This window comes from Coenobita brevimanus, chromosome 78, assembly GCF_032717465.1.
Source record: "Coenobita brevimanus isolate Jiangsu-jjx chromosome 78, ASM3271746v2, whole genome shotgun sequence".
Taxonomy (NCBI): domain Eukaryota; kingdom Metazoa; phylum Arthropoda; class Malacostraca; order Decapoda; family Coenobitidae; genus Coenobita; species Coenobita brevimanus.
In genome coordinates, this window is record NC_137031.1 from 19,396,978 (window position 1) to 19,423,818 (window position 26,841).

Sequence of the window (26,841 nt, forward strand, 5' to 3'; positions counted from 1 at the left end):
GTGTGTAATTTGAGTATAAGTGTTGTTGCATTTTTTTTCTTGTACTGTGTAGCATAAGGTTAATTCTTAGGCCTAGTGAGGTTTTTGATTAATGTTGGGTTTTATGTCAGTCATTTTTGATAATAGTTTGTATCTGTAATAATTTATCTGGCATTCACTGAGTATTATCTGGTATCTCATTTTATCAGGGCTGACTTAGATAAATTTACTCTTGCTAATTTCGTGTTAATAGAGGCTATTGCAGTTAACCATATATTTAACCTGTTTATTTGTCATTACATTATCCTTATGAGTCCTGAATGTTTTGTTGTTAGTTTGAGCATTAAACTTTAACTTGTAATTTTACCTAACTCTTTTGTTTTGAACCTGGAACTTTACGGGACAGTAGTGACTCTTAGTATCTCACTTAAAGTGTACGTTATCTTTCTCTGTTCCGTAACAAAAGTTTTCTAAGCCAATCAAAGTGACTGCAAATTATTGTGTCTCTCGAGTAACCGTGAAAAAAACTTTCCTTATCAAAGTAACATTATTTTATCTTGTTTTTCATGTTCTCGATTTTGTTTTATTTTCTGCCTTTCTCCATTTTTCTTTTCTTCTCTCTCTCTCTCTCTCTCTCTCTCTCTCTCTCTCTCTCTCTCTCTCTCTCTCTCTCTCTCCTGCCATTAACCAAATTCTCCTATTTCTTAACCTCAGCCATTATCCAATCTTGCTTTCCATTTTTCATTCCCCTTTGCTCTCTGTCTTTCCCATTCCTCTTCACTCCATCCATTTTGTTATCAATATTTGCTCTCATTCCTTTTTTATCTATTGCCCTCTGTCTTTCCCTCCTTCTATCTATCCAGTCCTGTTTATCTATCGTTATCAGTCCTTGTCCTCATTCCTCCTTTATCTATTGCCCTCCATCTTTCCCTTCTTCTATCTATCCAGCCCTGTTTATCTATCGTGTTGTCAGTAATTGCTTTCATTCCTCCTTTATACTTCGCCCTTCTTCTCTCCCTCCCTCCACCCCATCTTCCCTCCTTTCCCTCCACTGAGAGATATTGCGTCACTGCCGAGGTCCTCACAGTCAGTATATAAAGCCCTCGCTCTCCTTTCCAGGCATAGTCTTCAGCTCCCCTCCTCTCCTATCAGAAGTACCTGCTCCTCTCCCCAAAGCTCCCCATCCCATTAATTGCCTACACTGGTGGCTGGTTCTCCATCTTGAGCTTTAGTTTACCCTCAAGTCGTCCTCGAAGAAGACATGGCTAAGATAACGAGGCAGCTGATATTTGCTGGTAAGAAAATGGATTAATGTTTAGATAGATAGATAGGTAGACAGGCAGATAGATAGGGAGATAAGCATAATATATTTTTCATGTAAGACTGCATAGTATATTTTCAAGTATAGCGATAATATATGCCATACTTTTCTTTGCCCTTGGACTCATTAAGTTTATAATTAAATATTGCTTCAGTTATATATTACCTTTAGGCAGCATCCAAAAATATACCTGCAACTATAATGATATATATGTTCTTATTAGCTGTTATATAAGCCAAACCTAACCCAGCTCTAACTCTAAAATAAGCTAGCTCTAACCCTCTACGTTTTTTCAGCTTGACTTTGTGTGTGAGTGGACAGGACACAAGACTCCCTAGGCGTCTCTATTACCCCCCCGACCACAACGACAGACAGCCATTTCATTGTTCCTAGTTAAGCCACTCTTCCGGGTCAATCCAGCCACTTAAATGCGAGGTGGTAACTGTAGTGGTGGTGGAGGGGAGGGGAAAGAACTACACTCACACTCAACTGTTTCTGAGGATGTACAAGCAAGCACAATTGTTCGGAGTTACGGGAGGAGGATGTACACTCGCGCGAACTTGTTCCTGGCCACTGGGAGGGGATGTACACTTGTGCGCACTTGTTCCTGGCCACTGGGAGGGGATGTACACTTGTGCGCACTTGTTCCTGGCCACTGGGAGGGGCTGTACACTCGTGCGCACTTGTTCCTGGTCTTAGGGGAAGCGGTAGTACATTTAGCACATCCAGCTTGTACTCACAGTAGCCTGAAGGACTTTTAGACGAGAATTTAAAAGTTTTAGAAATACATTTAGCTGGACCATCTTTCTTGCTCTCAACATCTTTTTTCTTTTCATTTTCTTTTTTCTTTTTTGGAGGGAGATATTTATAGTGAGGAGTTGTGAAGTTCGGTTTAACTCTGTCTATCAACCTATTTATCTATCTATCTATCTATCTATTGCCAGACGCCATATAGTTTCATTGCTATCTATCTATTACCAGACGCCCTACGCAGCATCTCTATTGCCAGACGCCCTATACCATCTCTATCAGTCTATAGCCAGACGTTCTCAATATTCTCTCTATCTATCGCCAGACACCCTAATTATCTATCTATCTACCTATCGCCAGACGCCTTAGGTATAATCTCTATTGATCTGTTTCTCTATGGCGAGACGCCTTTCAGTACCTGACCTCTACTACTACTACTACTACTATTATTACTACTACTACTAGTACTACTACTACTACTACTACTATTACTACTAATACTACTACCACTACTACTACCACCACTCCTACTCTTACTACTACTACTATTACTACTACTACTACTATTACTACTACAACTACTATTACTACTACTACTGCTACTACTACTGCTACTGCTACTACTGCTACTACTACTACTATTACTATTACTACTATTACTATTACTACTACTACTACTATTACTACTACTACTGCTACTACTACTCTTACTATTACTACTACTACTACTACTACTATTATTATCATTATTATTATTATTGTTATTATTATTATTATTATAATTATATTTTGCAAATATTGAGCAATGATATTTACTTTCTCTCTCTCTCTCTCTCTCTCTCTCTCTCTCTCTCTCTCTCTCTCTCTCTCTCTCTCAGCCCTGTTGGGAGCGTGTCTGGCTCAGAATACCTACCTACCGCCAAGCAACGGTAACGGAATTAACGGAAACGGCAACGGAATCAACGGGATCAACGGAAATGGCAACGGTGCTGTTAATGGTTATGGCGCAAACGGCAGTGGCCTTAACGGTAATGGAGCAACCACTGGTAACGGAGCAATCAACGGTAATGGTAACGCAGTAATCAACGGTAACGGAGCAATCAACGGTAACGGCTATACTAACGGCAACGGTAACGGTGTAATCAACGGTAACGGTTATACTAACTTCAACGGTAATGGAGCAATCAATGGTAACGGTAATGGAGTAATTAACGGTAACGGCTATTCTTACGGCATTGGTAACGAAAACGGAATCATCAACGGTAATGGTAACGCAGTAATCAACGGTAACGGAGCAGTCAACGGTAACGGCTATACTAACCGCAACGGTAACGGAGTAATCAATGGTAACGGCTATACCAACAGCAACGGTAATGGTGCAATCAACGGTAACGGAGCTATCAACGGTAACGGTAATGGATTAATTAACGGTAACGGCTATTCTTACGGCATTGGTAACGGAAACGGAGCAATCAACGGTAATGGAGCAATCAACGGTAACGGAGCAGTCAACAGTAACGGTAACGGGGCAATCAATGGTAACGGTAACGGTTATTTTTACGGTACTGGTAACGGAAACGGAGTAATCAACGGTAATGGTACAGTCAACGGTAACGGAGCAGTCAACGGTAATGGAGCAATCAACGGTAACGGACTCATCAATGGTAACGGTAATGGCTACGCCAACGGTAACGTAATTATCAACGGTAAAGGCAATGGAGCAATCAATGGTAACGGAGCAATCAACGGGAACGGGAACGGAGTAATCAATGGCAATGGTAACGGTTATTCTTACGGTATTGGTAACGGAAATGGACTAACCAACGGTAATGGTGCAGTCAACGGTAACGGAGCAATCAACGGTAATGGAGCAATCAACGGTAACGGAGCAATCAACGGTAATGGAGCAGTCAACGGTAATGGAGCAGTCAACGGTAATGGTGCAGTCAACGGTAACAGAGCAATCAATGGTAATGGAGCAATCAACGGTAACGGAGCAATCAACGGTAATGGAGCAATCAACGGTAATGGAGCAGTCAACGGTAATGGTGCAGTCAACGGTAATGGAGCAATCAACGGTAATGGAGCAGTCAACGGTAATGGAGCAATCAACGGTAATGGAGCAGTCAACGGTAATGGTGCAGTCAACGGTAATGGAGCAATCAACGGTAATGGTGCAGTCAACGGTAACGGAGCAATCAACGGTAACGGAGCAATCAACGGTAATGGAGCAGTCAACGGTAATGGAGCAATCAACGGTAATGGAGCAATCAACGGTAACGGTTACGGAGCAGTCAACGGTAACGGTAAGGGAGCAATCAATGGCAACGTTAACGGTTATTATTACGGTACTGGTAACGGAAACGGAGTAATCAACGGTAATGGTCCAGTCAACGGTAATGGAGCAGTCAACGGTAATGGAGCAGTCAACGGTAACGGAGTAATCAACGGTAATGGTGCAGTCAACAATAACGGAGCAGTCAACGGTAATGGAGCAGTCAACGGTAATGGTGCAGTCAACGGTAACGGAGTAATCAACGGTAATGGTGCAGTCAACAATAACGGAGCAGTCAACGGTAATGGAGCAATCATCGGTAACGGACTCATCAACGGTAACGGTAATGGCTACACCAATGGTACCGGAGTTATCAACGGTAGTGGCAATGGAGCAATCAATGGTAACGGTGCAATCAACGGTAATGGAGCTGTGTATGGTAATGGTTACTCTTACGGCAACGGAGCTGTCAACGGTAATGGCAACGGTATCATTAATGGCAATGGTGCAATCAACGGTAACAGTGCAATCAACGGTAATGGGCACACTAACGGAAACGGTGCCATCAAAGGCAACGGTCCAATCAACGGCAATGGGTACACTAACGGAAACGGTGCCATCAAAGGCAACGGTCCAATCAACGGCAATGGGTACACTAACGGAAACGGTGCCATCAACGGCAACGGTCCAATCAACGGCAATGGGTACTCTAACGGAAACGGTGCCATCAACGGTAACGGTCCAATCAACGGTAATGGATACGCCAACGGAAACGATGCCATCAACGGAAACGGTAGAACAAGCATCGGTAATGGCTTCACAAACGGTCTCAACGGTAACAGCATCAACAGGATCAATGGTGTCAATGTTAACGGTATCAACGGAATCAACGGCATCAACGGTAATGGAATCAACGGCTTCGTGGAGCCCATCACCGCGTTGAGCTCTGCCATCGGGGGGGGCGGCGTTGCAGGCGTGGACTATCCCATCCTCGCCTCCGTCCCGCTGACCGGCTTCACCTGCGCTAACACACAGGTGCCCGGATATTATGCCGACGCCACCCCGGAAGCTGGATGTCAGGTGAGAAGTTACGGTGATTTACTGTTCTGTGGCACCGTATCTACTGTGTAAGTCCTCAGGTATCATAAGTACAGTCCTGCAGTCTACCGGGTTTACCTGCTCCAACACACAGGTACCCGGGAGTTATGTTGACGCCACCCCGGAAGCTGGATGTTAGGTGAGAAGTTACAGTGATATACTGTTTTGTGGTACCGTGTCTTTTTTTTTTATTTTTTTTTTTACGTGTCCGACTCTGGGCAAAGGCTTCAGCGCCTAATTCTCGGGGGCAATGACCAATCCCAATGCCCAGTAGTCTTCCTACACCTCCATATGTCACCACTTGGGCGCTAACACCCACCATCCATAATGAATACATGCTAGGGCTGTCTCACACAGGATTGGTGTATTGGTATTACCGGGGATATTTTTACATGTCGGCGGGTAATCTGGTAGATCAAGAAAGTCTGCTTATAGGAAATTCAAATCCTTTAAACTGTTCCCTCCCCCAGCCGGGATTCGATCCTGGGTCCATTAGGACCGCAGGCCGCCTCTCTACCGACTCAGCCACCGCCTCTACTGTGTAAGTCCTCAGGTGTCATAGTACAGTCCTGCAGTCTACCGGGCTTACCTGCTCCAACACACAAGTACCCGGAAGTTATGTCGACGCCGCCCCGGCAGCTGGTTGTCAGGTGAGAATACTGTGAGATATTGTTCTGTGGCACCGTATCTACTGTGTAAGTCCTGGCACTGTATCTACACTCTTAGGTCTTCATGACAGTTAAGTCTTTTCACTGCAGCACGCCGGTATCAGTAAGTATACCATACGAGGCCGGATGTCAGGTGAGAATACTGTGAGATACTGTGTCCTGGCACTGTATCTATTGTGTAAATCTTCAGGAATCATAGTACAGTCCTGCAGTCCACCGGGTTCACCTGCTCCAACATACAGTTCTCTGCTCCTACCTTGACATCCTACTGTACCTTAGGCTGAATGTCAGGCTTCATTAAGACTTCTTTTTGAGCGATTTATTAAACCTACTGCATCATAATATTCCCTCATACATTACAAATAAAGTTTTAAGATCTACTGTTGATGCCCATGAAGGCTCATAGCAACAAGAAGCAAAATAAATAGCTTAGGAAGATGGGGAACGACATGTGTCACATTACGACCCCTCACATCCATTATAATAGTTACTCATCCTTTACTTCACTACATTCACCTTCCCAGACACTGCAACCATGTATGTCAGGTAAGGATGAATGCAACTTATTGCCATTGTGTATACTGTTGATTCCTTTATACACTCCTTCATGGTACTATATCATGGGAGGTCTCCATGGTAGTTATTGAGGTTAGCCCCTTCACGATCCATCTGTGCATTCCTTCACGGTACTAAGGCTTTTTCATGATAGTATCTTAGGCTAGACCCCTTCACGATACCATAATGCACTTCTTCATGGTACTATATACTTATGGGAGTTCTTCATGGTACTTAGCTAGGCTCTTCACTACACTGGGTATAGGAGCGCCAATACACCTTTCCCGACACCATTTCCAATTTTCCTACACCAACAATGCCCTGCAATCTGGGTGTAGCGTGAGGGTACACTATTATTCTTACTGTCTAGGGTGTGTATAATTATCCAGTTCCTTCACTTCACCCGGGTGAGCTACTCCAATACACAGGTCCATTAATACCAAGCTGATATTACACCCAGGGTAGGATAGGCTATAATAAGCTATCACGAGAAGGAAAGTAAAAATATCGACCAATTTTAATAACAATCTGGGATGTAGGACGTTTGCTCCTCATCATGGGGGTAAAAATCAGCAGGTTTCACTCCTATACGTTGTGGTTAGAGGAGCGTGCTTTCAAATGGAGATCTGCTTCTATGAGTTATTAGCATTTTGCCTCTCATAGGACAGAGTTTGAGGAGATGAAGACACCAAAAACTGCCTGATGTCCATTTCCATCTGAGTTCAAAATGACCCCAAACATTACACCAAAAATACTTTCCAATACATTCTGAAGTCCTTGTGCATTGGAATGTGAAAGAAGTGAGCTAGCTTACTTAAAGACATTCCATTCTCCCTCACTTTGGCCACAAACAATGCTCTCTCTGGTGAAATCTACAAATAAATCACAAAATAAAAAAAACTTTCCAACATAGCCTTAAGTCTCTGGGCATTGAAAATGAAAGAAATGAGCTAACTTACTGAAAAACATCCCCTTCTCTCTCACTTTGGCCATAAATCAGCCTCCCCTTGGTGAAATCTGCCTCTCATCCACGAATTACATTAACCTTAAAATCATGCAGAGAGTTCGCAGTCATGACACGTATAAATCAACTTTCTCTTGCATCTTCAGCCTTGATTTCTAAACAGTACGGTCGTTCTCCCTGACCTACCTGATTACCTCTTAATGCCATCTTCCGGTATGCTGAAGGTGATGATTGGAGCTTCTTCCTTACCCATTTCTACTACTACTAATACTTCTTTTTCTTCTTCGTCTACCTCTTCTGTTCCGCCACTATTACTACTTCTCCTCTTTCTTCTCTTCCTCCTCCTCCTCTTCCTCTTTCTTCTTAGTCTTCTTCGTTTTCTTCTATCCTACTGCTACTAATGCTGCTACTGTCACTACTGCTACTGCCTCTAATACTGCTGTCACTACTATTTCTTGTTTTTGTTCATCTTTACCTCCTCCTCCTCCTCCTCCTCCTCCTCCCACTACTACTACTACTACTACTACATTTATATTTCTACTACTACTACTACTACTACTACATTTATATTTCTACTACTACTACTACTACTACATTTATATTTCTACTACGACTACTACTACTACTACTACCACTACTACTACCGCTACTACTACTACTACTACCATTACTACTACTGCTACTACTACTACTACTATTTCCACTCCCACCACCACCACCACTACAATCACCGCTGCTGCTACAACTACTACTACTACTACACTATTTCCACAGGTCTTCCTCACTACTACTACTACCACCACCACCACCACCACTAGTACTACTACTACTATTACTACTCATACTATTACTAATACTAATACTACTACTACTACTGCTGCTACTACTACAACTACTACTACTACTACTGCACTATTTCTTCAGGTTTTCCACACTATTACTAGTACTACTACTACCACAACCCCTACCACCACCACTACTACCACTATTACTATCACTGCTACTACTGCTACAGTATTTGCACAGGTCTTCCACACTGTTACTACTACCACCACCCCCACCACCACTACTCCTACTACTACTACTACTACTACTACACTGTTTCCACGGGTCTTCCACACTTTACAACTACTACCACAACCACCACCACCACCACCACCACTACTACTACTACTACTACTACCATTACTACTGCTGCTGCTACTACTACTACTACTACTACTACTACACTGTTTCCACAGGTTTTCCACATTATTACTACTACTACCACCACCACCACCACCACTACTACTACTACTACTACACTGTTTCCACAAGTCTTCAAGTCTTCCACACTACTACTACTTCCACCACCACCACCACCGCTACTACTATTACTGCTACTACTACTACTACTACTACTACTACTACTATCTCCACAGGTCTTCCACATCTGCCAAGCTGATGGACGTATGGATTCCTTCCTTTGTCCCAACGGGACTGTTTTCAACCAACAGTACTTTGTGTGTGACTGGTGGTACAACTTCGACTGTGCCACCGCTCCCAGTTTCTATGGTCTCAACGCCAATATTGGACTCGTCAACGGCAACGGTGTCAACGGTAACGGTATCAACGGTAACGGCATCAACGGTAACGGTGTCAACGGTATCGGCATCAACGGTAACGGTTATGGTAATGGTGTGAATGGTAACGGTATCAACGGTATTAATGGTAACGAGATCAGCGGTAATGGTATCAATGGTAACGGTGTCAACGGTAAAGGTTATGGTAATGGTGTGAATAGTAACGGTATCAACGGTAACGGCATCAATGGTAACGGTTATGGTAATGGTGTGAATGGTAACGGCATCAATGGTAACGGTTATGGTAATGGTGTGAATGGTAACGGCATCAATGGTAACGGTTATGGTAATGGTGTGAATGGTAACGGCATCAATGGTAACGGTTATGGTAATGGTGTGAATGGTAACGGTATCAATGGTAACGGTTATGGTAATGGTGTGAATGGTAACGGCATCAATGGTAACGGTTATGGTAATGGTGTGAATGGTAACGGTATCATTGGTAACGGTTATGGTAATGGTGTGAATGGTAACGGTTATGGTAATGGTATGAATGGTAACGGTATCAATGGTAACGGCATCAATGGTAACGGCATCAACGGTAATGGTTATGGTAATCGTATGAATGGTAACGTTATCAATGGTAAAGGTGTCAACGGTAATGGTTACAGTTACGGGCGTCACAACGTTAACGGAATCACCAACAGCAACGGTTCAAAAGGAAACGGCCTAATCAACGGTAATGGCAACGGAAACGGCTACACTAACGGTGCAATCAACGGTGACGGGGCAATCAACGGTAACGGAGCAATCAGCGGTAATGGCGCAGTCAATGGCAACGGCTACACAAATGGGTATACAAATGGCAACGGTGCAATCAACGGTAATGGAGTAATCAACGGTTACGTCTACACAAACGGTAACGGTAATCGAGTAATCAACAGCAACGGAGCAATAAACGGTATCGGTGCGATCAACGGTAACGGTGCAATCAACGGTAACGGTGCCATCAACGGTAACGGTAACGGTATAACTAACGGGCTATACCAAACTCCCATCTTTTAATAGTACAATCTATATAAATTATTGCCCTATAGATGTATATATAAATTTCTATATAAATAATGTAAATAAAATATATATAATTATTTACAGGTAGGTGCCAGGTAGACTAGACAGGTAAGATACTAATTAATTTCACTTGTGTTGGATTTCTTCACATTTTTGCGATTTTCAGACGGTTATTCTCAGCTTAGAGGGATTTCTCGGGCTGAAGGGGTTAAGGGAGGCTTGGGCTGCCTTCTCGTCGGATAAGGTATTCCATAACACCTGCTCCTGAGCGATTTGTTTTGCTGATTACACCTTGCCTTCATGTTACTTAAGTCATCCTAAAAAATAAATCGGTGAGGAAGAGATGTTAGGGAGCTGTCTTAACTGCAGAGAATACGAACCTTGGACTCAGAAAAGCTCCCTAACACCTCTTCCTTAGCGATTTATTTTTTGGATATGGCTGAGTAATATCCTTTAGCACGTTATCCATGCAGAGTATAGCGATATTGGAAGGGTTTATGGACCTCCGGATAGGACAGTAAAGTTAGTACACAAAATAAGTCTCTTGGGAGAAGGTGTTAGGGAGCTTCCTTAACCGAGACTGAACGCCTCCAGACCTGAGAAAAACCGTCTGAACAGCAAGAATAAAACCCTTAGCCTTTCACTGCTATCTGGGCTTTCAGATGCTTTTTCTCAGCTGTAAAGAGGGAAAATCGTCTCTATCAACCTCTCAGTGGGAATACGATTTTTCAGTTTACTTCAGATGCCTTCAGGGGCGAAAAACCGTCTTCACATACCCCTCAAAAGGATTATTTTTTCAGTTCATCTCAGCTGCCTTCAGACGATTTTATTCAGCTTTGAATGGACTTAGTGTATTCGGGGGGGGTTGAGGAAGGCTTTATCTAATCCCCCCAGCTCCACCTCTCTCTCCCCAGCTGCATAAAATCGTCTGAAGAGCAAGAAGAAAGTCCTACACATCTCCCTAGCTCAAACCACTAGGATATATAGACGGTTTTCCACATCTGAAGTCTATCAGTGAAAGAGTTAAGACTACCCTGTTCCTCAGATCTGACTCAGTACTGCCTATCAGCTGAGAAAAATCGTCAGGTGAAGCCAAATTAGCAGCTGGGTTGAGCTAGCGAGGTGCACGTAACAGGTCAAAGGTCACGAGGTCAATGATTACTTAGTGTCTTCTGGATATACTTAAGTTATTTACATCAAAGAAAATTATTTCAGGCCTAATTCACGTAATATATTTAAACTGGGTTTAAATAGGTTTTTAAATTTATATATACAGTTTTTACTAACAGCCTGTATTCTTTCAAAATTTGCAATCTGATAGCTTTTTTTTTCTTTTTAATTCTGATCTTAATACGGTAGTCATTTTTTTTCCTTCTTTTTTTTTACTATCAAACTCACGGATAGTACTCATAATTCTTCCTTAACATAATTTATTTACTTATTTGGCCGTCTGTTCTCTCATTAACATTACAACACGTTTAACACCTTTAAAAAATTATATTCTTAATGGTAGCCTACTTCATGATTTACTAATATACCTAAAGGGCTCCTTAAATTTATGCCCTAAAAAGATATTCCTTTGACTGCTTAAAATTTCTAGTTCAGATCTAAGCAATGCACTTAAAGTTTTGCCTTGAGATGGTCGATTTTGATGCTTTAAAAATTTGGGGCCAACATTTGTTAAGGAAAAGGGATATATAATTTCAATACTCAGAAGATTTTTCCTTTCGTCCAATAATATATACAAATTTTTCCCGCCAGATGTCAGCCTATTCCCAATTCTCATTTTTTTTGTTTTTTTAAGCCTATATGCATTTGGGCAAATGGATAATTGTATATATTTTCAAATTAATCTCTAAATCTGTGTTGTCTGTTTAAACTCTCGCCTGAAATGCGCAACATATTTCCTGCTTAATATTTTGATATTTGTAAGTGTTAGGCCACTTACTTCTAAATATAAGTGAGATAGCTCCTGCCTGGACGCTGAGGAAGACTGATCGTATGAGTGAAAGATGACGTGTTGTAGTGTATCCTCCATCCTCTCTTCCCTCTCAGTATTTTTCCATCTCTTCCAGTGATCCTAGGCGCTAGCTATCTTCAAAGTGTATGGAGAAATACATGGACTGGTGTAGAGAGATGGACTTACTCTATGATCATGTCTTGTAATTCACTTTGCTACCTCAAGACGGCTTACCCATTCCAAGAAATCTCTCTCTTGTCGAAGGAATTTGATAAGCTTACATCTGACTCCACCCATTTCGAACACCCTCACCAAATTCGACATCTGAACCTCAAAAAAAAAAAAAAAAAAAAAAAAAAAAAAGTCTTTCTCAAACATCTCTCTGGCCTCCTTTCGTTCAAATGGCTATCCTAAATTCTAAATCTGAACCTCAAAAGTTCGAAATATCTCTCTGAAGCTTCTCTCGAAACGTCTTTCTGAAGAGTCCCTTTGAACTCCACCCGCTCGAAACGTCTCTCTGAAGCATCTCTCTGACCTCCTCCTCTCTCTCAGTGAAATAAGTTTCCGGAAATAGCAAAGAGTAATACATAAAGATGTTGTCGTACTGAAAGGCTAATCTGATGCTACGATCTATTTCTTAGACGACAGGTGCTGGGAAGGGACGCCTTCATGGGGTGGCGCTGATATAACTGGACGGTGGAGCTGCCTAGTTATACAAAAGCCCCTCAGCTCCCTCCCCATCCACCAGAGAGTAGGACGGTGGACTGCAGGGGAGGGGAAATTTCAGCCTGCAGTCCACTGGGTTCACATTTATATGAGCTATGGTTACTACTACTACTACAACTACTACTACTACTTGTATAATATTGCCCACGCAGCTTAAGTAGTACATTTTAGAATATTTTTCGCCCCATATGCAGGTTTATATTTTGTGCCATAAGTCTTTCATGGATCTTTCTCCTTTTGCAAGAATTGTTTGTATATTATAATTTATGGGAAAATGCAATAAAAATGTGTGCACTTATTCTGTGTCTTCTTCGCCTTCGACGATTACTTGGAAAAGAATCATTAATATCATTTTTTTTTTCAAATTCCTCCTCCTCTTCTTCCCCCTCTGCTTCTTCCTCCTCCTCCTTCTCTTCTTCTTCTTCTTCTTCTTCCTCCTCCTCCTCCTCCTCCCCATCATCATCAGCTAATTTACATCATAAATCTCCTTTTCTTCTTCTTCTTTCTTCTCATTCTTCTTCTACTTCTTCTTCTCCTTTTCCTTCCTTCTCCTTCTCCTCCCCCTCCTCCTCTTCTTCTTCTACTTCATCATCATCTTCTTCTTCTTCTTCTCCTTCACTTCCTCTTCCTCTTTTTCTTCTTCTTCCTCCTCCTCCTCGTCCTCCTCCTCCTCATCATCATCATCTAATTTTCATCTTCATATTCCTCCTTTACTTCTTCCTCCTCCTCCTTCTCCCCCTCGTCCTCCATCTTCCCCTCTTGCTCCCCCTCCTCCTCCCCCTCATCATCATCAACACCCCCCTCATCATCACTCAAACTCTATATTCCCCTCCCATAATTGAAGTGGAAGTAACCAAGAAAGGAAACCACAGAGAGACACGAAAATATTAACCCACATTTGTCCTTTTATCTCTCCCAGGCCACTATAACTTACTTGATAAATTCTTCTAGACTTCTCCCGATCTTGAGACAGTCTGCTGGTGATCTTACATTATACTATAAAACGCTAGAGTTGATGATTGAGTTAATAGAGGATGTTAATGATTTCTGTGATCACCAGAATCGTTGGTAAAGTTGAAATTGAAAGTGGAAATAAAGGAGTGAAGTTTTTTGTTTTGCTAATAAACACACACACACACTATGAACCTCCCCTTTACCACACAAATCTATGTATCTATGGCCAGACGCCTTAATCCTGTAAAGGGCGGCCACAAGCAAATCGCCTCCATGTCGCCCTGTCTCCCGCCATTTCACTGCCCTGCTCCCAGCTCACACAGCCCTCTCTCATATACCTCTCCACTCCATCCCTCCATATATATATTCCAAGCCTGTTCTTCCTTCCTCACTAATATATTTAACACAATGCCCTGTTTTTAATGTTATACTCCTTTTGTTTTAACTGGAGAGGGGCGCCTTCACGTGGTGGCACTGATATAACTGGCAGGTGGAGCTGCCTGGTTATACAAACGTCCCTCAGTTCCCTCCCTATCCCCAGAAAGGAGGATGATGGACTGCAGGAGGAGGGTAACTTCAGCCTGCAGTCCACTGGGTTCACGTTCACAAGAGCCTGGGGTTACTACTACTACTACCACTACTACTACTACTATAACCTGGCCTACAGTATGTCATCTCTTAATCTTAAAAACAAAATAGTAACAATAGAGTAACACTAGAATATGATGCTAGTCACGAAGAAGTGCTGTGGAAAGGATGTAGAAACGCAATGGTGTCCTATGGTGTCACTAGGCTACGTGAAATAAGCTACAAAAGGACGAAATTCTGGGCCAAGTTAGAGTAAAAAGACTAGTAGTAGTAGTAGTAGTAGTTGTGGTAGTAGTAGTAGTAGTAGTAGTAGTAGTAATGGTGGTAGGAGTAATAATAGTAGTATTAGCAGTAGTAGTTGTTGTTGTAGTAGTGGTAGTAGTAGTAGTAGTAGTAATGATGGTGTTAGTAGTATAACAGTAGTAGTAGTGGTAGTAATGGTGGTGGTAGTAGTGGTAGTAATGGTGGTGGTGGTGGTGGTGGTGGTGGTGGTAGTAGTAGTAGTAGTAGTAGTAGTAGTGGTGGTGGTGGTGGTGGTGGTGGTGGTGGTGGTAGTAGTAGTAGTAGTAGTAGTAGTAGTAGTAGTAGTAGTAGTAATGGTGGTGGTGGTGGTGGTGGTGGTGTTAGTTGTAGTGGTGATAGTAGTAGTAGTGGTGGTGGTGGTAGTCAATCAATCAATCGTCTTTATTTCGTATCTCGTGATACATAAAATATAATACATTTCATCATCATAAATACTATAGATACTCCTTTACAACTGAATTTAATAAAATACTTACAATAAATAAATCCTTAACAATCAGATTGAGGAGTTGATTCAATTTCAATGATTAAAAAAAAAAAAAAAAAAAAAAAAACTAAATCCAATATATACAATTTGCATACCAACACATTCAGTATCAACTGTTATACATCTTTTTCAAAATTTACATTAACTCTACACCACTTATTTCCTCATGGTTTTGCACCCACTGAATTCTGGCATTTATAATGTCCACAGAGTTATCCAATATATCTATCTCATATTTATCATAAAAATATTTCAATAAACGAGGAACATGGTGGCCAGAGGACTGATAAAAAAAAACCTAAAAACCGCATTATTCTTTCTACTTCGGGCTTTACAATACCTAGCTTGCACTAGGGCAACATGGTGTCTAAGTAAAAGTAGTCCTGCTGCCTTGGATATACTATGATTACTTATTAATCTTGGCACATTATATATTTTCTTAAGAGCATTCGCAAATGCACTTTCAAAGCTTCTGAATACATTGCTCCTAAGCATATCTTTCATATTCCAAAGATTTAAACCATAGTCAGGCACAAAGTATGCTTTAAACAAATACAGTAACGTCTGTGCATTAACGTTCTTAAATTTTCTAATTACTGAATTAAATTTAGCATAAAATGAGTTCAATCTGAAAGAAATATCTTGATTATCAGAAAAGTTGTCTTGAATTACATGGCCTAAATATTTGTATTCATTTACCACTTCATAACAATTAAAATAACGGATACCTTGTGCCTGTTTCTTATTATGTTGAAATATAACAATTTTTGATTTATCTTTGTTAATTCTTAAATTCAGACTATTAACATTCTGTTCAAATCAATCAATCAATCAATCATTTCCTGTGGCACCCTCGGGGATGCATAGGGCCTCGATGAACTCACACCACCACATCCTATCTTGTGCTAACTCCTCAAGATCTCCCCAACACTCATCTCCAGCTTCCCGTCTCATTGTCCTCACCCACGTCTCTTTTGGCCTTCCTCTACCTCTCCTACAAAGTGCCACCCACCCTGGTGTACCTCGTACTATTCCCTGTCTCCTATACACATGTCCTAGCCACTTCCATCGTGAGAATCTAACATATTCATGATCGGCTGCACTCCCGTTATTTCTCTAATTCTACTATTTGGTATCCTTTCCCACCACTTAACTCCTAATATTCTTCTAAGTGCTTTATTTTCAAACACCAAGAATTTATTTTCCATAGTCACTGTGCTGTACCAAGACTCGTGTCCATAAATTAAGATACTCCTAACCATTACCTTATAAAGTTTGATTTTTGTATGCACAGAGAAATTGTTATTATTCCAAATATTTTTAAGCATTCCCATTGCCTGATTAGCCTTCTTTAACCTTTCCTCGAATTCAAAGTTCAAAGAACCATCCTTGGCTAAATAAGTACCTAAATATTTAAACCTATCAACTTGCTTTACAACCAAACCTCCAATTACACATTCCTGTGCATTTTCCATATTCATATTGATTATTTCAGTTTTCCCACAATTAATAACCAAACCCACCTTGCGACCTTCACTCACCAAACAGTCCAACACTCTCTGCATCTCTTCTGGCCCATCACAAATCAAAACTATATCATCTGCATAATCTAAATCCAAAAGTTTCCTGTTCTCTCCCCAAAGTATACCTGCACCGGTTTCTGTTCCAACGCGTTTCATAATGTAATCAATGACCAATATAAATAGTAAAGGCGATAGAACACCACCTTGAATTACCCCGGACTTGACTTCAAAGGAATCACTCAGACAACCATCAACCATCACTTTACAAAATGTGTCCTCATGCATGTTCATAATGACCCTCACAAACTCCTCTGGTATTCCATAATGTCTCATGATCTTCCCCATAGTCTCTCTCGAAACACTATCAAAAGCCTTTTCAAAATCAACAAAACAAAGACTTAACGGTACTCTCATTTCATTAACTTGCTGCATCAAATGCCTAACTATAAAGATCTGATCATTGCAACCACGTCCCTTTCTAAAACCAGCCTGTTCATCCCTCAGAATACCCTCAACCACCGGCTCCAACCTATTTAACAACACTCTACTGAAAACTTTCAAAGCTATCGGTGACAAAGAGATTCCCCTCCAATTACCACATTCACTCAGGTCTCCCTTCTTCGGAACTTTAACAATTACACCATTCTTCCAAACTGATGGTAGTAACCCCGTCACCCATATCTTATTGAATAGCTTGGTGAAGATCATTATTAATCTATCCCCCTCCACTTTAAACATTTCCGGAAATAAACCATCCTCCCCTGGTGCCTTATTATTCTTTAACTGTTTTACTGCTTTCTCCACTTCTGCAAGCCTCAACTCTCCTGTTTCTATATTTAAATCTTCCTGAGCAGACGGTATATCCTCTTCTGGTGATATTGGTCTATTAAGAACTGTCTCAAAATGCTCTTTCCATCTATTTTTAATATCTCCATCTTTGGTCAATAAATTTCCTTCCCTGTCTCTAACTGGTATTTCCTTGCGTTTACCTGTATTACCACTCAGTTCTCTAATCGATTCATATGCTATTCTTTGACTCTGTCCATCATTTTTGTTTATTAAGATTTCAGTCTCTGCAACCTTTTCATCCACACATCTTCTTTTATCTCTCCTAGCTAACCTTCTTACTTCTGAATTCAAACTCCAGTACGCAGCTCTTGCTAATTCAATCTCTTGTTCATCAATGCATTGCATCTCACTCCTCAATTTAGCCTCACCTCTCTTTTTTATCATATCCCACGTTTCCTCTGATATCCATTTCTTTCTTCTGAAGCTATGTCTCCTTCCAATCGTACATTCAGCAGTCTCATGCAAAACTTTGTTCACATCCTCCCACATCTCATCTACACTTCTCTCCCTCTCTTCCAACGTTTCCAACACCAAAAACCTATTTCTGCATTCTAATCTGAATTCCTCCTTTTCTTCTCCTTCCCTTCTAAGCTTAACAATATCGTATCTACCAACACCAGATTTTTCCTTCTTCTGATTTTTAAGTTTAAACCTTATTTTTGCAATGCTGAGTTGATGATCACTACCAATATCCGCTCCCCGTTTAACATGAACATCTAGCAGAGAACTTCTATGCCTCCTACTGATAGCGATGTGATCAATCTGATTTTTATATTTTCCACACGGCGACACCCAAGTTGTCTTGTGTATATTGCAATGCTGAAAGAGTGTGCCCCCGATGACTAAGTCATTTGCTAGACAGAAGCTTCCAAACCTCACTCCGTTTTCACTCATCCTACTACCAACTCCCATCTTACCCATACATGCCTCAAATCCCTCATTTGAACAGCCCATTACTGTTCAAATATGTCACACAAATATAGAATATGCTCTTCACTATCAGCTAGTAATGCTATATCATCAGCATATGCAATTGCATTCAATCTAACAACCCCAAGGCAGCAACCCACATCTGTTTCTGTCAGGGTTTTTAAAACATTATCTATGTACAGTTTAAAAAGTAAAGGAGAAAGAACTCCTCCCTGCCTCACTCCTTTATTAATTATATGATACATTCCTTTACTCCCATTCCATGTAATTCTTGCTAACTGGTTTCTTAAATATCTCATTAAAATTAATGTTAAGTCAGGGGGAACTCCTTTATCCAGTAAAATATGACCCAATTTAAAATGATCAACATTATCAAAAGCCTTTGATAGATCCACAAAAGCTATGTATGATTTTCTGCCTTCTTTTGTATATGACCTAATGGTTTCTTTTAATAAAACACAAGCATCTCCTGTAGACATTCCATTACAGAAGCCAAATTGTTTGGAATTAAAAAATACACTCTCACTTAAAATATTTAAAAAATGAAGTTCAAAAATTTTTTAAAGACAAGATGAAACCATTACTGGACTATAGTTAGCAGAGTCCACTGCATTACCCTTCAGATCTTTCATTATGGGAGTGATATCACCCTTTAACATTTCAACAGGTATATAACAATGAGTAAAACAACTGTTGATAAAATGTGTTAAAATATTTAAAAACTCCACTGAAGCATGCTTTAGTAAAAATGAATGTAATCCATCATGCCCTATTCCATCATTCAATGACTTAATTAACATAGAAAGTCTTTCAACTGATATGCATATATGAAACTTTCTTTTAATTTTCCACCTTTCTTTCAATACTGTGAGAAAGGAGTCCTCTTCATCACCACTTCTAACATCTCCAACTCCTTTGAGCATTCTTCCATTAAAAATGTTTATTATTTCCTTATCATTACTGGTCCCATCAACTACTTTTGATGACCTTATTTTATTACTTTGTTTCTTGATTTCTTTCCAAAAGGCTGTCATATTCTTATTTAAGAATTTTTCTTCCACAGCCATTGATCTTTCACTAATTTCTTCCTTCTTGCACTCAGAGAGTGCTAATTTAAATTCTTTCCAACTACCAACCATCTTCATGTACTCCTTTGAATTTCTTTCTTTTCCCTTTTTCAACCATTCCATGTAGTCACAGCGTGATCTCTCATACAGTGTTTTAACATTTCTATTCCAACCAGGAATAATTCTATGTTTATTTTTTCTTATCCTCATACCCTTATATTTCTTAGTACGAGATGATAATGAAGAAATCAGTTGCTCATAAAAAATATCAAGTTCTTGTATATGCTGCTTACGTTGGCATCCAGTAACCTGGCAACTTAATGTTTCAAGAGCAATTAACCTTGTCATCGTTTTCGTTTTCGTCGTTTTCGTTTTCGTTTTTAAAGGCTCCAACATGCTTGCATGTGTCGGCCTTGGTCACCTAATGGCGGCTCTCCACGCTGCACGATCCATTGCAGCCTCCCTTAACCCTAAGGTCACACTTAATGACCTCGTCCCATGTCTTTCTCGGTCTACCCCTCATAACCCCACCCCCAATATTAACACTTCTCACCTTCCTCACCCAATTATCATCCCCCATCCTCTCCAGATGTCCAAACCACCTCAATCTACCTCTCCTCATCACAACACCAATACACTCCAGTCCCATCCTACCTCTCAACTCTTCCATTGTAAACCCAGCCCCTCCAGGCCTTGGATGCAGGGACTCACTGCACATCCACCTAATCATTGTCATTTCTGTACGTCTGAGCCGGCGAATGTCTTCCTCCTTCACTGCCCAGGTTTCACTGCCATACAGCATTACACTCCTAACACATGCTGCATACAAAGACCTCTTAGCACGTAGGGAGAGCCCTCTCAATGTCAGGAGAGGCAAGAGCTCCCTGAACTTCTTCCAACCACTTCTCACCCTAGCCACAGAGCTAGCTCCAGCCCCACCTCCACCACACAACATGTCTCCCAAATAACAAAACTCTTCCACACACTCAAGAGATTCACCAGCAAGTTCAATCCTTTCACGTCTGACGATCTCCACCTGCTCACCCCGGCACACCGTACACATAAAATCAGCATTATCTCGCAGTCTACCTCTGATACCACTACATCTCTTATGCATCCATTTATCACACACACTGCACAAGATGGAATTACTTCCCACGCCCTTGTGGCAAACTGCACATGGCCACTCTCCCTCGTCTTTAACAGTACCGCCACCAACCCTAGATATCATCACTTTTGTTTTATCTGCATTTACCCTTAAACCCTTTTGCCCCATACCATCTCTCCACTTCCTAAACCTTTCCTCCGCCTCCCTTTCATTCTCTGCAATCAACACCAAATCATCAGCATACAACAACTCCCACGGGAGTCCGTTTCTAAAGTCACGTGAAAGGGCTTCAAGTACCATGAAAAACAACATGGGACTCAAGACTGACCACTGATGCACACCAACATTCACGGAAACTCAAATCTCCATTCACTCTCACCTGGGTGTGAGCACCCACATACATGGCCATAACCACTCCTCCGAGCCAAGCTTTCTCATTGCCCACTACACCACCTCTCTAGGGACTCTGTCAAAGGCCCTTTCCAAATCAACAAAAACAAAATAAAGATCCCTTCTCCTACTAATATATTTTTCCTGAAGCTGTCGAACAATGAATATGGCATCAGTGGTACCCCTACCTGGCATAAACTCAAACTGCATCTCATCAATATTCACTCTTTCTCTAAACATACCTTCTAAAACTCTCTCCATTACCTTCATTATCTGATCTAAAAGCTTTATACCTCTATAATTTCCTCTTTCCAGAGCATCACCCTTCCCTTTATACACATTTACAATTACACTCTTCAGCCAATCATCTGGGACAACACACTCATAAATAATCCTATTTATCAGGTCAGTGACTAAACTCACCCCTATATCGCCTGAGGCCTTCAACATTTCGGCAGTCAACCCAGACACACCTGCTGCCTTCCCCACCCTCATCCTGCCTATTGCCTCACTCACAGTAGCAGTATCAATCAAAGGCCAAGGGCCAGACACTGGATCTGCTGGCTCCAAACCTTCCCTGTCCCAGTCAAACTCCTCATTCAACAACCGGTTATAATGCTCTCTCCATGCATCTTTAATATCCTCACTGTTCACCACTACCCTTCCTTCATCATTCTTCACACACTGCTCACCTATGATATCCCGATTATCTCTCTTCACCTGATCTGCCACCCTAAATATATTTTTCCTTTCCCCATGATTTAGGTTATCAAGTAATTGTCTCTGTGACTCAGACTTTGCCCTGTATACCTCTCTCCTAGCCCTACGCTTGGCAGCCAAATATTCCTCTTTGCTACCACCCTTCTTCCATTCCCGGAAAAGCCTTCTTTTCTCCTTAATTGCAGCTTCTACACCCTCATCCCACCACCAAGTTACTTTATGTCTTGGTGGTCCTCTTGTCCAGCCGCATGTTACATCAGTAACTCTCAAGAAATTGTTCTTGAGGGCTCTGTACTGTTCATTAACGCCTCTGTCTACAGCTCCCTGTTCAGCCACCACTCTCCTCAACTCGCTATAGAAGGCATCCCTTACTACTTGGTTTTTCAGCTTCCATATTTTCCTCCTAGGTGCATAAGTCCTCTTTTTCATCACTTGTTCTTTAAGCACCATATCACAAATCAATAGTTTGTGCTGCTGCACACACTCCTCACTTCCTATAACTTTAACATCCCTCACTAACCTCCTATCGGCCCTCCTAACCAGAAAATAATCTATCTGACTGCTATTTCCCCCAGACTCATACGTAATTAACCTACTGTCTCTTTTCTTAAAATATGTGTTGCACACAATCATGTCCGTTGCCTCCCCAAACTCGAGTATCCTTTCCCCTTCTGCATTCCTTAGACCATATGCACATCCCCCATGCACTCCTTCATAACCTTGTGCTGCTTCACCTACATGACCATTTAAGTCCCCTCCCAAAATCACTATCTCATCATCCTGCATACCACCCACTACAATCATTATTAACATCTTTTTCTATTGTTTTAATATCATCAGCACTTAGGCTGTTCCAATTTAAAAAGTCCTCACTAACACTTGTTTCTCCCTGGCAATATGTACCAAGGCATTCTTCAGAGCAATTTATGTACATACATACAACCATTGGTAAATGGTCTGATCCAGTAAAAGAATATAACACCTGTATATTAGAAATTATCACATTTTTGGAATCTCTACCTATAATATGGTCTAACCATTTTGTGTAGGAGTTGTTATAAGGAATAAATGTAAATGTGTTAATATCAAGCATATCATAATCAAAACATTTCAGGTCATTTCTCCCAATACAATTGCTGAGATTATTCCATGCTCTACCTATAAATGGGTCTGCATTAAAATCTCTTAAAAAATACGCATTATCATAGCTATAATTAATTAAAACCTGCTCCAACTTACTCAGTGACTCTAAATAATGTTCAAGGGTGACATTCTCCCAAACATCACTTTTTACATATACATTTACCAGTAATACTGTGAAACCTCTCACTGACATTTCCAAAATTATCATATTTGCTTCAAGAGATATAACTTTAACTTGAAAGGAAGCATTCTTTTTCCACAGACAAACAAGCCCTCCTTCACATCTTCCTCTAAATGATTTAACTGATTTCTCTGAATAGCCAGCAGCAGATCCCACACCCATATACCTTTCATCAATAAAAGCAATATCTCCTAGCCTATCTTCTTTAAGAAATGATTCTTGCAAAAAAATAACTTCATAACTTCCATCTGCAAGTGAGCGCACCACATCTATGTTTTTCCTTAATGAACAAGTTGTAAGTACAAATAGTAATATCCATAATGATGTAGGGTACAGTATTATGCTTCTCTAAAATACAATATTAAAAATGCACAGAAAAAAAATAAAATGAAGCTTAAAAGTACCAGAAAAAAGTCTATCTATCTATCTATCTATAGCCCGACGCCCTAATCCCGCAAAGGGTGGCCGCAGACAAAACGCCTCCAAGTCGCTCTGTCACCCACCATTTGACTGCCTTCCCCCCAACTCATCCCCCCCCTCCCTCATATACCTCTCAACTCCATCCCTCCACCTCATCCTCGGTCTACCTCTCCCTTCCCCTCCCTCCACCTCACCTACATACACCCTCTTAGTCAGTCTTTCATTCTCCATTCTCTTCACATGTCCAAACCACCTCAGTGTATTTCTCCTAATCTTCTCAACCACATCCACATCCACCCCACAACGTTCCTTCACTTCTTCATTCGTCAACCTGTCCCTCCACGTCACTCCACATGCTCCTCTCAAGTAACTCATTTCCACTGCTCTCACTCTTTACTTGTTCCCCTCTTGCAAGGTCCGTGCCTCGCTTCCATACGTCAGGGTAGGGATCACAATACTATCATGCAGTGACTTCTTAACTTCCATACTCACCTTCCTATTTCTCATCACTGCTTTCAGTGTACCAACAACCTTCCTTCCCTGCTGTACCCTTTCACGCACGTCATCCCCCAAAGTTCCATCCTTACTCATCACACTACCCAAGTACTTGAATGCACTCACATTCTCCATATCCTCACCATCCAACCTCACTGCACACTCTGTGACTTCATTCCTCTCAAACACCATAACTTTACTTTTGTTTACATTAACTTTCAGATTCCTCCTCCTACACACTGTCCCAAATTCATTCACCAAACCTTGCAACTCCCATTCATCTTCACTCAACAGTACTGTATCATCAGCAAACAGCAACACCGGAAGCTTCCAAATCTCACCCTCATTCATTAGAGCCACCCCCACATCCACTGCCCTACCCTGCACCTCCTTTACAACCCCATCCATGTATATATTAAACAGCCATGGAGACATCACACAACCCTGTTTCAGTCCCACACTGAGATCAAAGAACTCACTCAGCTCACCATCCACTCGCACCGTAACCCTAGCTCCCTCGTACATACTCTTCACAGCACTCAACAATTTTCCCTCCACCCCATATATTCTTAATACTTTCCACATACCTTGCCTATCTATTCTGTCATAAGCTTTCTCCAAGTCCATGAAAGCAGCATACACTTTCCTTCCCTTCTCTAGATACTTCTCCAGTAAAAAAATAAATAAATAAATAAAACTCCTATCTAAAATTATGCTATGAAAGAAAAAATATAAAAAAGAAAGTTTCAATATAGGATGATAAAAACTGAAGCAAAAGGAGGCAGATAATGAAATATATATATATATATATATATATATATATATATATATATATATATATATATATATATATATATATATATATATATATACACGATCACGACCATCAAGTGATCCTGACCGACCCGGTGAATTACACACACACACACATACACATATACAGTATATGTATATAAAACACCTATAATAATACACCAAAAGATTAAAAAATATGCAATAAAATAATAAAGTCTAAGATATTCTGTAACCATAAAATGCCCACAGTATAACAAAATGCAAAAGTACACAGTAATGTTAAAAATACTATACACAGTAGTCAGTAAATCAACTAAAGACAAAAGTCAAGGTAATAAAAAATATTAAAAGTTGTAGACAATAAAAAAAATATCTATATATAAGTATCTAGAAAGAATCTTTGTTTAAGGTTCTCTTAGACTTATTATAAAACTTATCTAAAACAATGTCCTCTGGCCACAAATCTCCATTAAATAATTAATCTCTATCTGTAGCTCGTACAGTAATCTTATAAGCATGGAACTCCTCTGATCTGATTTGCAGTTTCTCAATGTTTATTACAGAAATATTAAAAACAATATAAATAAAATTCTTTATACTGTCAACAGAGACTTGTTTATCTACCCTCCCCAAGAATACATCGAAAGTTTTTTTCACTGCTTTAATATCATGCCCACCACTCTTCATTGAGCCTGTTACACCTCTAAACTGAGGTCTTTTCATTCTAGGTCTTCTTCTCTCAACAAGCTGCCACTCACCAAGTTTATCATCACTGGTATTATTCATGGTCTGCTTTTGAAATTGCTTTGCTTCCTGTCCAGTAACACTGTTATCACTCTCTTTTCTCAGTTGTGATCTTTTTATTTTGGTTATTGCCCCAGTAGTGGAGTCTGTGACAGGCATATTAGGAGTGCTTGTCCACCAACTTGCTGTCACACCTCTTCCCTTACTCCCTGCATCACACAGTCCACCACTCTCCCTGCCCATCATACCAGATAACTCTTTACTCTCCCTTTCTGCTCCACTTAACACTCTCCTACTTTTCTCACAAACACTTATCTCTTGCCTCCTCTCTACTAACACAGGCCCTTCATCCTCACCATGAATTCTGCCAGATTTGCCTCCATCCATCTCTGGTCCCACCACAGCCCCAGCACCCCTCACCTCCTCCACCAACTCAGGCCGCACCCCCACATCCTGCTCCACCACCACCTTCCTTGCCGTAGCTACCCCTGCTACTGCTGCTGCATAATTAAGAACAGGATCTGTACTATTTTCCGGCACTTTCATATGTTTGGGTGAGTTCACACCTAAATCCGCCATTCTCAAGGAATCCAGATTATCTATTATGTGAGCATCTTGCATAGTTAAATCTTTGGCTGCTTCCTCCATACCATTAATAGCATAAGTAAACTTACTTCTTAAGTCCTTCATATCCATCTTAATTATCCTAACTGCATCAGCAGTATTACAGACCTCTGACTTAATATCTAAAATTTTTGGCAATAACTCACTTATTTTAGTAATATCCTCAGCTAAGGATCTTAGCATTGGGCCAAATATTTCTAAACCTTTTGGTGGCATTCTTTTATGAGAATCTGTTACATATTTCAAATGTTTGTTCTTCTTTACTGCCTTCTCATACAAATCAAAGACATCCCTTAGGTCTTTCTTTTTCTTCTCCGGATCTCTCCTCCACGATATATCAGTTTTCAATATATTACACAAGAGTTCCTTGCTTTTCTTAATCTCTTCATGGGAATAAAATGCTAAAGCTATTTCAAAAAGAGAATCATGGGGGTAATCACTCTTTCCTGAGTTTATCAGACACAGTAAGCTGTTGACTATAATATTTTCTTCCTCCAAATTTACTTGTTGGCAACTCATTTCACTGCCATGACAACCAACAAAGAAAATGGGAAGCACTAAGTTTTCAAACCACCATATGTTATCTATATT

General features: G+C 40.7%; 1 protein-coding gene across 1 annotated transcript; it reads left to right on the plus strand.

Annotated features, from left to right (window-relative positions):
* Positions 1-1,240: 1,240 nt before the first annotated feature.
* LOC145408722 (uncharacterized) lies at positions 1,241-26,134 on the plus strand. The gene is made up of 9 exons (XM_080279385.1): positions 1,241-1,274; positions 2,929-3,240; positions 4,030-4,350; positions 4,456-5,065; positions 5,246-5,405; positions 9,032-9,785; positions 9,894-10,073; positions 10,125-10,193; positions 25,998-26,134. The coding sequence occupies exons 1-9, from the start codon at positions 1,241-1,243 to the stop codon at positions 26,132-26,134; spliced, it is 2,577 nt and encodes an 858-aa protein (XP_080135511.1).
* The last annotated feature ends 707 nt before the right edge of the window (positions 26,135-26,841 follow it).